Source organism: Mastigoproctus giganteus, chromosome 7 (genome assembly GCF_048544385.1).
Source record: "Mastigoproctus giganteus isolate SK-2022 chromosome 7, ASM4854438v1, whole genome shotgun sequence".
Lineage (NCBI taxonomy): Eukaryota > Metazoa > Arthropoda > Arachnida > Uropygi > Thelyphonidae > Mastigoproctus > Mastigoproctus giganteus.
The window spans coordinates 134,021,632-134,036,504 of NC_143581.1; the positions used below are offsets into that span (position 1 = coordinate 134,021,632).

The 14,873-nt window shown below is 36.1% G+C and overlaps 1 protein-coding gene across 1 annotated transcript in view; it reads right to left on the bottom strand.

Moving 5' to 3' along the window:
• Positions 1-14,873, bottom strand: part of LOC150083210 (inactive tyrosine-protein kinase RYK-like) — a 479,651-nt gene that overhangs the window by 429,447 nt on the left and 35,331 nt on the right. Inside the window, exon 3 of the mRNA XM_090378435.1 lies at positions 9,197-9,296. Within this exon, the coding sequence (XP_090234561.1) occupies positions 9,197-9,296 (100 nt within the window). The remainder of the gene's footprint in view (positions 1-9,196; positions 9,297-14,873) is intronic.

A 14,873-nucleotide genomic window follows, 5' to 3' on the forward strand; every position in this document is an offset into this window, starting at 1 on the left:
TGCAAGAGGATTTCCAGAATGGTACACAAGCAGTGGTTTTAATCTGTAATCTCCCACTGCATCAGCCCCAAGCAAGACCGTGGTCCTATCTTTTGACGCCTTGAAACCTGGCATTGTATTTGCCTCTTTGGCAACTATGTTCGATCCAGCATTTTTTTTCCAATACAGAGCAATCTCATCAACATTAAAAATTTGCTGCGTTGAATAGCTGCTTCATCAATAATTTTTACCAACACATCACAAAATTTCCCTGCAGCTGCAGAATTGGCACTGGTGACAACACCGCATACTTCAAAGTTGTGGAAACCAGCGCAATGCTTAAACCTATTAAACCACCAGTTGCTTGCCAAGAACTTGGGTAGGGGTTCACCATACTTATCCTTAATATCATTATAAATACTTGTTGCTTTTGCTTGAATGGTCATTAGATTCAGGGGCACTCACTTCTGAATCTGATTTTCCATCCATATTATTAACAGCTGTTCCATCTTCAATATAGCAGCTTTTTTTTTTTTTTTTTTTTGTTAGTTGTTGGCACATCGGCTTCTGTGGCCATAATACACCTCACAAAGTTTTTGCATTTTACTGTGATCCAAGCCCGAGGCGGGATTTGAACCCGCGACCTTTGGGTTGCCAGACAGGCACTTTATCCACCTGGCTAGCCCGGTCAGCAATATAGCACCTGAACACTGTTTTGTGATCACTGTTGATCTAAGTGCGTTGATCCTTTTACATGTTCTTTTATATGCACACTGTCCTTTAAAATAGTATTCAATGTTGAAGCAGCGAGACCTAATTCCCTTGCAATAGCTGACAAACTTTGTCCTGCTTTGTACTTCTTAATCATTTTCTTCATCTTCATTTCTAAATTAATTTTTTTTTTGTTTCCTGGCACCACCACCACTTGCACTTTTCATTGGTCCCTTTCCCTTCATCATTGTAATACATAAATAGGAATGGAGAGAAGTTTCTGAAAATTTATTTTTTACAGGATTGAAGATTTCAGTGAAGGGGATCAGATTTCACCATAATAGCGTAAAAACCCACACAATTGCAGTTATCGGTATTATCACAAATGCAACAAGATTGAGTTTACTACCTGTTTAAAATTAGATACACTTAGAAAATCCAATAAACCAGAAAGTGCAAATTGTTTTTGTTTTATGGTCTCCAGAAACGTGCTTTAGAAAATTATCACAAAGGGTTTCAAAATTGATTCTTTAACGGGAACGTATGATAACAACGAAAGGGCAGTGCAATTTCCATTATAAATATGACCTTTTAGAAAGATAAATAGCTTAGTAATATAGTGAAATTTTCAACTTCCGAGGTCCTGGAACGAATTTCCAAAAGAAAAAAAAAAAAAAAAAAAAACACAATGTGTTAGTGGGTTCACATTACGATATTTTGACGTTATTTATTCCTATGGGATGCAAAATACATTTCCATGATTTTTTTAAGTTTGCAGTGGCCAACAAAAACTTATGTAAAGTCGAATTTCCGTAAGTCAGGGAGTTCCTGTACTATGAAAAAAATCATTTATGTATTAATAAATTGTTTTAAAATGTTAGAAAATTTTATTCCCAACTTATTTCTGATTTACTTCCCATCTTGTACTGTATTTCTGATGTTGAATTATTTTTAATTGTTGATAAGGTCATATTTCTTTATATCAAAATTTGTTTAATTAATGAATTTTTACAAGTGAACAATCAATTAATTACGTTATATAGAGATCCAACTCTATTCTGATCATTGTTTTATTGAGTTGAAACATAAATAATATCATTGGTTATATGTGTATACATATATAATGTAAAACAAATAAACTTCTCTTATTTAATAGTAAAACAATACAAAAGAAACTGCTAGAGGAACAGTATTAATATATAGTCACAGATTTATGTGGATAGGTACAGGCGCAGCACTAGAGATTTTGCCGACCCTAGGCAGTAATGTATTTGGTACTCCTCAGATACTTTTATTAAATATTATTATAATAAAAATTTTGAATTTTGGCACCCCCAGACGTTAGCACCCCTATGTTCTGCTTACTAGGCTTATTTGGTTCCACTAGCCCTGGATAGGTACATAAAGTTATTATATGGAAAGGTAAAATTATTAAATTACATCAAAGCTTAATTTTTCTTGTTTTTATTGTTAGCAAAATTTGTGATAATTTCATAGAAGTTAATTTTGGTAGCAGGTTCATGTTCAATTGAAACGAGACATAAATATGATGTGCGTTCTTGTCCTGAAGTCAATCTCAAATAATTCTTAACAAGTTTTAATTTGCTAAAACTCCTTCCGACAGTGGCTACTGTTGTTGGCATTGTAAGGAATATTTTAAGAGCATTTTCGATATTTGGATAGGTTTCTTGCAACTCCCATTTAGCCAATACATTTAAAACATCTAAATGATATATTGTATGGGGATTTTTGTTTTCTAACATTTCAATCATTTGTTGTTTAAAGCATTTGATTTCAATTTTAAATTGGTCTTGATTAATTTCAGGGATTTTTTTAACAATAAAACAGCTTTAGTTTCTAAATCCTCACTTGTCATTGAATGGAATGCTTTATCAGTCAAAAAATTAGTATTCTGCTATCTCTTTTAAAGATTCAAATCTTTCATTTAACTGCATTATAATAGAATCAATTATTGAAAAACAAGAAATTTTTAGTCCAACGAAGTTTGACGATTCACCTTCAGCATGCACACCTGGCATTTTTTTTTTCGTCTCACCTTCCTCTTTTCAACCAATACTATTTATTTTTTTTGCAAGATTCCTCTATTTCAGTAAAAACATAAATTTTGTTATTTCTTAGATGATCTAGCAGCGCCTTTGGCACCTGTCCCAATGCCAAGCCGTTCCTACACTACTGCCCGCAAGGATCCATTCTGGGTCCTCTTGCATGGAATGTGGTGTTCAACACCTGGCTATCACTGCCCAATAATCATGAAGATAGCTTATGCCAATGATCTGGCTATGGTCCATGGAGATTCAATACAACAATTGGAAAAAGCAGCCAAAACGTTCTAGAAAATCTCTCATAGTGGGGTGAAAACCACAAACTTACAGTTTCAGCTGCTAAAACTCAACAAATGCTCCTCAAAGGACACATAAACCCAACCAGGTGCCCCAAATTAAGTATTGGGACCAACAAATAAAGCATGACCCTACCTATAAAGTTTCTTGCTAGATGAGAAGCTTTCCTTCAGAGAACATGCCAATTACATCAAGAAGAAGATCAAAAAATATGCTTTCAAGCTCCTGAGGGTCACCAGGAAGAACTGGGGTCTGAAGGGTCAACCTTAAAGCTCTACTATGAATGTACCTTTCTCCCAATAACTACCTATGGGCTGGCACCTGGGGCCATAGAGCCGACTACACCGTATCAAAACGACAGCTAGACCAAACGCATTGCACCATCCTCCTGATAACTTCTAGGACCTGCTGAACAGTTTCTTCTCCTGCACTACAGGTCCTATCCAGCAAGTTACATCTTCATATTGAGGTGGCATACCATTATCTAATATACCATAAGAGCTGGAACTTCCCATGCGGCAGCAACAATATAGTATTGGACCTGAACAACACCATCCAAGAAGAGAAGAAAAGAATTAGACATGAACTGATCTCCATCTGGCAGAATTCCTAGGCCGCCAACCCACTTGGAAGAACCACCCATAATTACATGCCAATAGTGCAGGAGCACCCCAAACAGCTCAACAAATGATTCATACCAAGCTTACAACACATGAAGTTTTGCCTCAATGCAAAACTTCATGTGTTGGGCCTGGCACAAGCCCCTGCCTGCACCTGTGGAATGACTGAGATGCCCACCACATTACCTTCACGTCCGACTTACCAAGACCTGTGAACACCTCTTCAAACTCTCATGAAGTCATTGTTTGTTTGTTGTTGTTTGTTATTTGGATTTTAGGAGCATTAGCAACTAAGGCCATATTGCTCCGGGGATATGCGGTGGTCATTCCCTGACCTTTCCGCATCCTCCGTATTTGGTGGTCACGGGCTCATGAAGTCATATGCACCGGAACAGGCACCTCTACTCATACAAACAACGGAAAACTTTGCAGCATTCAATAAATTCACAGAACTTGTATTCAAGCGGTGACAATGTCCGATGGCTCACCTGAACTAGAATCCTACCTGGAAATGACCAGCCAGCGGGTTTCACCCATATCATGACAGCTAACCCCATAATGAGGTGGGATTACATAATCTGACTCAGCCGTGCTGAGTGGGAATCAAGCCTACTAGTAGGCTCCCTACCAGAGAACCACTTGCTAACTCTTAGAGAGTACGATATCAACTCCTCTGGGAACCAATCACTAGGTGGACTTGCTGATCCCTTTCCAGGATGGGATCAAATCACTGTTCATCACTACAATCTGTAATTACTCTCATCACTTAGTTTTCTAGGGAATGCCTTCTCCCATTTCCAACTTACTATCCTCTTATCCCTCTCCTCCACCCAAATATCTCCCACTATCACCACCTCCTTTCACTTACTACTTGGGCCCTCAGCAACCCTGGGACCCCAGTAAAGAATCATTGATAGTAGAAACAGGCGTGCCTTGACGCAGCTAGGGATTGTGGTTGGGGTACTAAACCAAGTAATGGCAGAACAAGTAACTCTTGTTCTGTTGTTGGCTGGAAGTAACGGCTTGGGTTATTCCCAGTACAGAGGACTCAGCAGAGAATGTGGGGAACCCAGGAGCCCGCAACAATGATACTAAACATCTGAATCTATACAAAGAAATAGGGTAAAAAAAATAATGAGTTTTTCTTTAATATTCAGCTTGAAGTATACTAATGCTTGGCCTTTTCCTTAAGAATTGTAGTACTTATTAAATGTAATTATTTATTTCATGAAAGATTTAAATATAAATTATATTTTTAACTTATTATTTTCAAACTTTTATTAACTCTGTTAAACAACAAAAATAAGAACTACATGTAAAGTATAAATATGAAACTGTCAGCCACAAAACCATTTTCAAGTTCATAAAACCATAAGTTACACGAAAATCCAAACTAATCAGATGCATACTGTATTTTGCCGATTTCACTTAATAACAGTGCATAAAAAACACATATCACTTCCAAAATTAGACAAGCAAAACCATGTATATCTAAGTAGCTGAATAGAGGTAAGCCACTAATCTAAAATTATATTTTTCAGGAGGGTGTGCAAACTCCTATACAACCACTGCAGGTTGCCAGAAAATACTGATATATGAATCCATGCTAATTGGAACCACTGCAGGTTGCCAGAAAATACTGATATATGAATCCATGCTAATCCAAACCAGAATCTGGTTTAAATAATTTTATTTTCAATAATAATAATAAAAGTTTTCATACTACATACAGTGTAAAATGCCAAAGAATTAAGGTTTGCCTATACTACTATTACAAAACACAGTGGGTGCATCTCCACCCATAGGATACACCAAGCAAGAGTTCTTTTCTTTTTTTTTTTTAAATCTCATGTTGCAAAAATATAGAAAGTGTGATCAAAAAGTTCAAGAACTGAACTAATATTTGGGAAATTATGAAGCTTACCAGCTAGCTGGCTGGATCACTTTCAAAGTAATCTCTTTGACATTGTATACCCGGATTCCAATGCTTCTGTAACTTTTCGAAGCATTCCTGGCAGGCTTCTTTTTGAATTCCTAATATTTCCTGTGTCATGTTCTGAATGAGCTCCTTAATCATTGCTAATCTGTGACCTTCTGAGGAGGCTTTAAGCTTGGGAAACAAAAAAATCACAGGAAGCTAAATCCAGTTAACAATGCAAGTAAAACACTACACAATGAAGCACTTTTCGAAAAAATTCTTGAATGGAAAGCACTGTACGTAGGGGCATTGTCAAGAACCAATTCCCTGAAGCCCACTTTTCAAGCAATTTTCATGGAACAGCATCACACAATCAAGATAAAACTGTTTTGGCATATTCCTGGTTCACTGTTTGGTCATATGGGATAAATTCATAATTAAAAGTCGCATACGAGTCAAAAAAATATAATAAGCATGACCCTCAACATTTGTTCAAGAATATCTTTGTTTGAGCCATTGTGTATGTACTCTGACCAAAAACAAATGCACAGGCCTCTCTTCCACAATTCATCACTGGCAACAATGGAAGAAATAAATGGTGTATAAGCAGTTGCACATTGATAAATATCCTGACAGGTGAAAACAGGGATGAACATGTCACATTACCAAATCTTGTGCTAAAATTGACTGATGTGTCCCTTAAGAAATAAATTTCATTAGGGAAATTAGTCAAAAACGATGATTGTCTTCGACAAGTGACCCTCTTTAGACTTCCATTACTAATATAGTGTCTTCAGAAGCCAATTTTTAAATGTTATAAATTTGGAAATAAAATTAAATTTTCCAGTGTACCTTTGTCCATCAACATTTTCTAAATGATTATATAGTATTTTCTGCTTTCATTTTGATATACTATGAATTATAAGAAATAAATTTTTTTGTTTGGCATTTAACAAACGTCAGCTGAATAAAAGCATCTATTCTAATAACTAAACAACAATGCATTACATGTAAATATTTTATAAGCAGAAAAAAAAAAAGAGAGAGAGAGAGTTCATTGAATACATGAATTACTGTTATTAGGATTAGTTATCTCCCACATATGCCTTCTTTCTCACAAAGTATTAAAAGTATCTATCTTTCTTACAAGCTACTCCTTTCCCATGTGACATATGTGAGATGCCAGTATGAGACTGTCTAATCTTGTTTTAAAGGTTTGGTTTCACCGACTAAAAACGAACAGTTCACAAAAATGTAGCCACTCACATTGCATCTACCAGATGCCATGCAATCATCTGAGTTTAAATTTGGGGATGAGTAACCTTAAATTCTAAAAAAGTATGTTAAAAACATTATTATTATTATGACTTTTTCTTCTCACGTCTTTTTTTTTTTTCCGCCCTGTGACAGGTACTGGTACCAAGTACACAGGGTGCTTAGTTGTGTCCAGTTACTATTATTATTACCACCGTTGGTTGAGGAACACTGACTATCCTATAGGCATTCAGGATCACAGCTTTCTGGAGTTCCATCTAAGTGTTATTATTATGATTATAATAGTCGCCGTCATCACCATCGGTGTCTCGCTTATTTTTTGTTCAATATATTGTAACTCAGTTCAGTAAATCATGATTAACAGAATATCATTTTTGATATTCATTAAAATATCAAAAAAAAATTTTTTTTGTATAATTAAAATAATGTGGGGGCTGCAAGACACCTCACAGACAAATTTGTTCCATTTAGGGACAGTAGTAATGGAGATTAAACTTTACCACTGAAAAGTCTGAACAACACACTTTTGTCAAAAGCTGGATCGTTTAAATAAAAATTCAGCATTTTTAACATTTCATGGGTTTCCGTTGCACTTTTCCCTAATGTGAAAACAAAATTTGTTGCAACTCTACTGTTCAGTAAAATCTTCCATTTTAAAAAGCAAAGAATCATATAAAACACCATCTATTTAATACTTTGTACATACTAATTCAGACTGACAATGCAGATAAACAAGTGATTCATGCCTTACTATGTCTAGACAAGTCTCCAAACATGTTGCTACAAGTTAGCTATGATTTTGCACTTTCAAGATCAAAGTCAATCCCCAAACTTCTCATTCACACCAGAAACAGTGCTTAATTTAAAAAACAGAATTACAATTCAGGACTTCTTTAGTTTTTTAAACACTGATTATTATCAACCAATAAGGCCTATATTGGAACCAACATCATAAAGAAGAAATCAAACATTTTTCAACTGGGGTTGCTTCTTCCTCACAGCTGGCATCAATATTTTTATTTAGGAGATCAAAGTAGTAACCAGCATTAATTATACAGCCCTGTTCGAGGAAACCAACAAAAATAATACTTTTGGCATCTTCAAAACAGGGTAATTACCACTGTATAATACAGACCATGCTCACAAATACTTTAAGTAGAAGTGAATACACATCACCATTCCATACTGGTACTGCTTTTAGAAATAAAATGTTGTATCCACATTTTGTCAGTGGCTATGATGTAATTCAAAAAAAGGCATTCTCCTTCCCTATGAAATTATTCATCCAGAACTGAAAAACTAACTGGCATCAACTTTCTGGTGACAACTGTTTGATCACACATGTGCTGACTTTACAGAATCCCAGTATGTTATTGTAGATTATTGTGTCAACACCAATGTGGCTTCAATGCTAATTCAATCACTGTTATTCTTCTGTTACACTATATGAATTCATCAGTATGTTCAACTGTCACTGCATTATTTGAAGTTGTGGGCCTTTATTTGTGTGCTTCGTTCAAGTGTTCTTTGCCTTTCCTGAATGAGTTTCACCATTCAAACACCAAAGACCACAAAAAATAAAAATAAAAAAAAACCATAAACTCAAAGCTCCTGATAAATTTTAGGCCCTTATTACACCTTCCTTTGAGGCAAACCTAATAATGTACTGTTCTAGTGAATTGAACATATGCAATCTCATTTTGTACTGACATGGTGTACTAGTGTGGTTTAGTCTCAGGGATGGGGACAACATCAACACAAACTGTTCTTGGGAGCTCACAGGTCACATTGTGGTCACAACATAGCAGGCATTACTGAGAGAAATATTAAATATTTTCATGTAATCCCCTTATGCAAAAATAGGCAATCACATGGCCATTAACATTTACGAAGGATTGCATAATTTAAATTATTTATTTAAATTTTATATTAATATATCTCCTTTAGGTATCACCAATTATCATTATTTTGATATTGGTTTAACAACATTAAATCTGTAAAATTTGACACACAGAGGGCTGCACGACAGATGTCTGAGAGCTGCCTGCAGATCCCTAATTTGACATGCCTGCCTTCATTATAATGATAAATGAAATTTGATAAAACTGAATGTTAAGTATTTATTTAATTATTATTATTATTATATATATATTTTTTTTTTTTTTTTTTTTTTTTGAAATCCTGTTCAAATTTGAACCTCCCTCATAAAATAAAAATGTTCTTGAAATGCAAGTTTTAGATTAATAAGCTAATGAAATATTTTGCACTGTAAGTATTAAATGAATAAGTTAATGCCAAATCTGTTATCTTTCTTTGGCAAAATAATTTCTTACCTTCTTCTTTAATGGGAATAGTTCCACGAAGAGTGATATTCAACTGAGGAGTGTTGAGAACATCTGGATTGTTTGCTGTGATTTTAATAGAATAAGGCAACTAAAAATAATAAAAAAAAGTCATAGAAATAAAATTAGTGGCATATGCTAAGATCTGGTCTCTTTAGAAATCATTAATTACTTTAACAATTGTGTTACTTAAATAATATACAAAAAAAAAAAAAATTTGGTGTTATATTAACAAATACTTATTTCTGAATTCGAAGTGGAGCTAAAAATTCAATTAAATAAAAATTCAGAATAATGCACACAAGAAAGGTAATTTAATCATGAGGTCCTTCCCAAAAGTTTCTGGCCTTTTCATTCCCCCCACCTTCCCATGCCATAGTAGAACAGATGATGGTATGGAATTCTGCCATTGAACAGTGGTAGTCATGACATGCCTTTGTGAGCAGTTTGGCAACAACTTTTCTCATTCACCACTGTTTTACTAGGATAATGGATTTAAAAGAACATTTTTTTTTAAATATATATATATATATATACTGGTCTTATAATGAAATTCTGTTACAAAGTTGAATTAGTGAGGTAATGTACATACTGCATTAGATTTAAGACATTCCATTATTAAAAAAACATATCGCAGCAGTTAAAACTTCTATATCTACCCAAAGCTAGATTTGGACATAAACCTTAAGCCAAAGCACGACGTGAAGTGGTCCAAAGTATTCAAGTATTGAATTTTATCTTCCCAAAATAAACAGAGAGCCCCACAGTGGACATGAAGTCGCCAACCATGGCTATTTGCCATACTTAACTGGCTGTTAAGTATGGAAAATAACCTCACCATTTGATGATGTTCACAATACTGTTAGCCAGAAGGTTGGATTTTTGCATAACAGTTTGAGGTGAGGGGTGAAGAGAGACTACAGAATTGAAATTGAACCTAAATTAAACCATTCGGGGTGGACCAACAAAACCAAACGTTTTGATTCAACTTTTTCTTCTCAAAAAATTCTTTTGCATACTTTAATATATATGCAGTAAAAGGCCAGCTAACTGGCATCCATCCAGAAAGCTCAAGCAAACAGCACATTTGATTATTAAAAAATATATATATAAAAATTAAAAAAACTACACCACTTACCAACCCAGAAAGAAACAGTATGAACTTAATGACCAAACAATATAAAAATGAATTAAACCTTTTGGCAGTAGTACAAATACCAGAGAATCTCACTGTAATGGCAACAGTTGCTCCTGCTGTAAGCATTAAGGCCACTGCATTGACTGGACATTGCATCCAGCAGGATTGAAACTGCTGGACGCAAAATACATAAAAGGAGAAGATAGCCCTCCAAAGTTCATGCAATTTCAATGTGGCCAAATACAGTAAACCCTTTAAAATCTAGCACACTCAGGAACTGAGATAATAATTAAAACACTCCTGTTTAAGAAAAGTTACATTAAAGAACCATACATATAAAAATTAAAAAAAACACTATCTGCGATAAACAAGCCAAGCAGGCTGGGTGGATTATTTATGCTACTTCTGCATAACATCAACTACACTGATGTAATTCTTAAAAATTGTGCAAAAAGGGAAAACCTACCTACTGACAATTACAATTTTTTTATTTGTAATAATTTATTTAATGGTGAGTTTGTAGGATTTTTTTGAAAGATGTCCAAGTTTGCAGATGATGCGAAGGTTGGCAGGGGTGTTAATTACAGTACGCTACAACAGACTCTAGGAAAGTTGGGCAGATGGACTGAGAGGTGGCAATTGAAGTTTAACATTGACAAATGCAAAGTACTGCATATGGGAAGCAGTAACTGCAGAGTAAACTATCAACTGTATGATACTACACTCGGAGTAGTGGAGAATGAAAAGGACCTGGGCAGATATGAAGTTTTCTGAGCAGTTCAGCCAGGCTGCCAAGAGCGGCTCATGGGTCTTATCAATGATATAGAGCAGTGGTTCTCAAAGTGGGTGCCACTTACTCTTTATAGAGGGGGAAAACGACATCAATTTAGCATCGGCTTACATCGTGGCAGTCGCTACTAAAGGTCGTTGATTTTCATGCAATTGTGTAAATTAGAAGTCGTTATGAAATAATTGCCGACTACATCGTAGTGTTTAGTACATACACCTACATATATGGAACAGCCGAGCTGTCCATCGCGTACACTGTATTTGAAACAGCACAGCACCGCTGCGAACGCTCATACTCGCTTAGCGGATCTTAGCCGTAAAATTAATAAAATTTCAATATAATTTTTTTTTTTTTTTTATTATTTTGAATTATTTTAGTTTCTGGATATAAATTAGAAAATGTACTTATTGTTCTAAAAAGATTAAAATAAATATGAAAAAACAATTGAATATTATTTCTTTAATTTAGATTTTTTTCATACTATTTATTATTCTTAGAGATATAGAAATTGTACATAAAAAGCAGTATGAGGCCAATTTTTAAATAAAAAAAATTGGTTTAAAAATCCTGAACCAAAAGCCAAACTTATTTTTATCCATTTTTCAAAAAAAAAAAAATTCCTTTATTGCCCTTCCACATGCACCACCTTATAAAATATTCTGTCAGCGCCCATTCACCCTTTGCTGGAGATGCCTGGAATTTTTCATAATGGATTTAGGGTGTCTTCACATTAAAAAATTTGAGAACCACTGATATAGAGGAACTTTACTAGCAGCGATAAGGAGGTGATTATACCCTTGTATTAGGTAATGGTCAGGCCACACCTTGAGTACTGCATGCAAATATGGAAGCATCATCATTTGGTTGTAGAGTTGCTAGTTGTCTATAAATAGTCTATATGATAAGTATGCAAAAAATAAATAAGAACAGCCAGATTTCTATTGGTCCGATCTTAATTAAATTCAGGAAGGCTCAACAAATCGTTCTATGTTTGTTTGTAGGCTTTACGGCAAAAGGGCAGCAAGGCCATAATGCATCTAACTATGGTGATGTTAAATACATAGTTATATCTGTATAGATGTTAAGTTTATAATGCATTGTACAGTTTTATCTGTTTGAGGAAACTGAAAATTTTGGCCACGTGTGCTGTATCTGCCGGGAGGTCAGAGATGCTGAAAGATGTGTTCGTCGTGGAAAATGAGGTAAACAGATTGTCACTCAGTATTTGGGGCAATCAATAAGTAGATTGGACAGTGAGCTGAGTGTCGCACTTTGTGCACTGTGGTGGATCAGTGCCTGCAAGAAGATAAAGATGTGTTAGCTGTGTAGGGCCTATTCGTAGTCGAGCTAATACTACTTCTTTGTGTCTGTCCTCACGTATACTCAACTTCCAAAGTTTAAGATATTTCTTTATACAGAGTAGTTTGTTACCAACTTGATTTTGCCAGATGTGTTGCCACTGCTCAGACATTCCTTTTTTATAATTAACTTGAAATCAGAGAATGGTATGCTAAAGGGGGTGATCTACAGGATCTGTAGCAGTTTTAGAGCCAAGTTAGCATGATCGTTTCCAGAAATTCCAACATGACCAGGGATCCAACAGAAGAAAAATTGTTGTTTGTTCTTATTTAACTTGGTATTCCAAATGTGTACGAGAAAGGGGTTATGCTGATTTTTATTCTGCTGTATAGCTTGGATAGAACTAACTGAGTCTGTGTAGATAAAATTGTTCAAAATATTTGTTGAGAAGGTGAAATTTAATGCTATGTTGATAGCATAGAGTTCTGCAGTGGAGCTACTGCATTCAATAGGAAGTTTCTTGGCTAGGGAAAAAACTGCTGCTGCACCAACATGAGTGCCAGTTTTAGATCTGTCCGTGTAGACTGGCATGTACTCTGCATGCCGAGTTCTCAATGTGGCAAGAATTTGCAGTATATTCTGTTGGGGAAGGGTATGTTTCCCCAACAATATGAGTGATAGGTCACACAGTGGTATGTGATATATCCAAGGTGGGACTGTACGAGAAGTAATGGGTTGTATCATGCTAAGGTCGATTTGCCAGTCACTGAGGCAGGAACACAGGCGTATCCTTGTTGAGGAGTTTTTAGATGGGTAGGCTCTATAAAGGTTCTCCCATTTTGGCGAAAAAAAGACTATTCTGAGTAAGATTGTCCAGTCGCCCTTTGACTTTTGCTGCGCAATTTAACAGGAGCATTTGTCTGTGTAGATGTAAAGAGATTTCAGTTGCTTCAGCATATAAGCTCTGGATTGGCGATGTACGGAATGCCTCTAGTGCGATGCAAAGAGAACTGTGGTGTACAGTATCAAGCCAACGTAAGGCACTTGGTCTAGCAGGGCTGTAGACCACAGAGCCGTAGTTTAGATGTGACCATATTAATGCATGATACAAATGCAGTAGCATGTAACAGTCAGCTCCCCATGTTATGCCAGATAGTACTCTTAAGATGTTTAGCTTCTTAAGACAAGTAATCCGGAGTTCTTTTATATGTTCGAGAAAGGAAAGTTTTTGGTCAAGAACCACACCAAGAAAGCGGACACTACTAACCACTGGGATGATCTGATTTTCTAGGTGAAGATCTGGGTCTGGATGTAGATTACGCTTCCTACAGAAGTGTATCCCGGCAGTCTTTTGTGGCGAGAGGCAAAAACCATTGTTTGGGACCATTTCACAACTTTGTTGAGGGCACACTGCAACTGTCTTTCTACCATTCGCATATTAGACGAATGGCAGGAGATACTGAAGTCATCGGTATACAGGGTAGTGGACACTGTTTGTAGTATATCCTGTGTTATGGAGTTCATTATTATGATATATAGGTGGGGGAGGGCACTTAGAACTGAACCTTTTGGAACTCCTTCTTTCTGGATAAAATTGGACGATAATTGGTCGTTGACTAACTTAAAAAGAGCAATGATGGAGGAAGTTTCTGATAAACTCTGGCAGGCGTCCGCGTAATCCTAGGTCGTATAAGTTTCGCATTATGCCATACCTCCAAGCTATGTCAAAAGCTTTTACTATGTCAAAGAGAACCATGACAAGGTGTTCTTTTCGTAGAAATGCATCACAAATGTTTATTTCTGCCCTGATCAGTATGTCAAGAGTGCTTAAACCATTCAAGGCTTTATACACCTCTATCAGATCACCTCGCTGGTGCCTAGTCTCCAGACACTGTAATTTGCAAAACTTAAGCCTTTCTTCGTAAGAGCACCCCTTTGTTCCATTCACTAATCTTGTTGCCCTTCTCTGTACTCGTTCCAGCAGCTCTACATCCTTCTTGAAATGAAGCCTCCAGACCTGTATACAGTACTCTAGGTGTGGCCTGACCATTGCCTTATACAAGGGAATAATCACCTCCTTATCCCTGCTGGAAAAATTCCTGTATATCATTGACAATACTCCATGAGCTACTCTTGCAGCCCGTCTGCACTGCTCAGAGAACTTCATATCTGCCTGCACAATCACCCCCAAGTCCCTTTCATTCTCTACCACTGTCAGTGTAGTACCACAGAGTTGATACGTTGCTCTGGGGTTGCTTTTTCCCATGTGTAGTACTTTACATTTGTCAATGTTAAACTTCATTTGCCACCTCTCAGCCCATCTGCTCAACCATTCCAGATCCTGTTGCAGCAGCATAGTGTCAGTAGTGTCCTTGACAACCCTGCCAACCTTTGTATCGTCTGTAAACTTGGACATTAAGCCCGATATACCATCATCAATA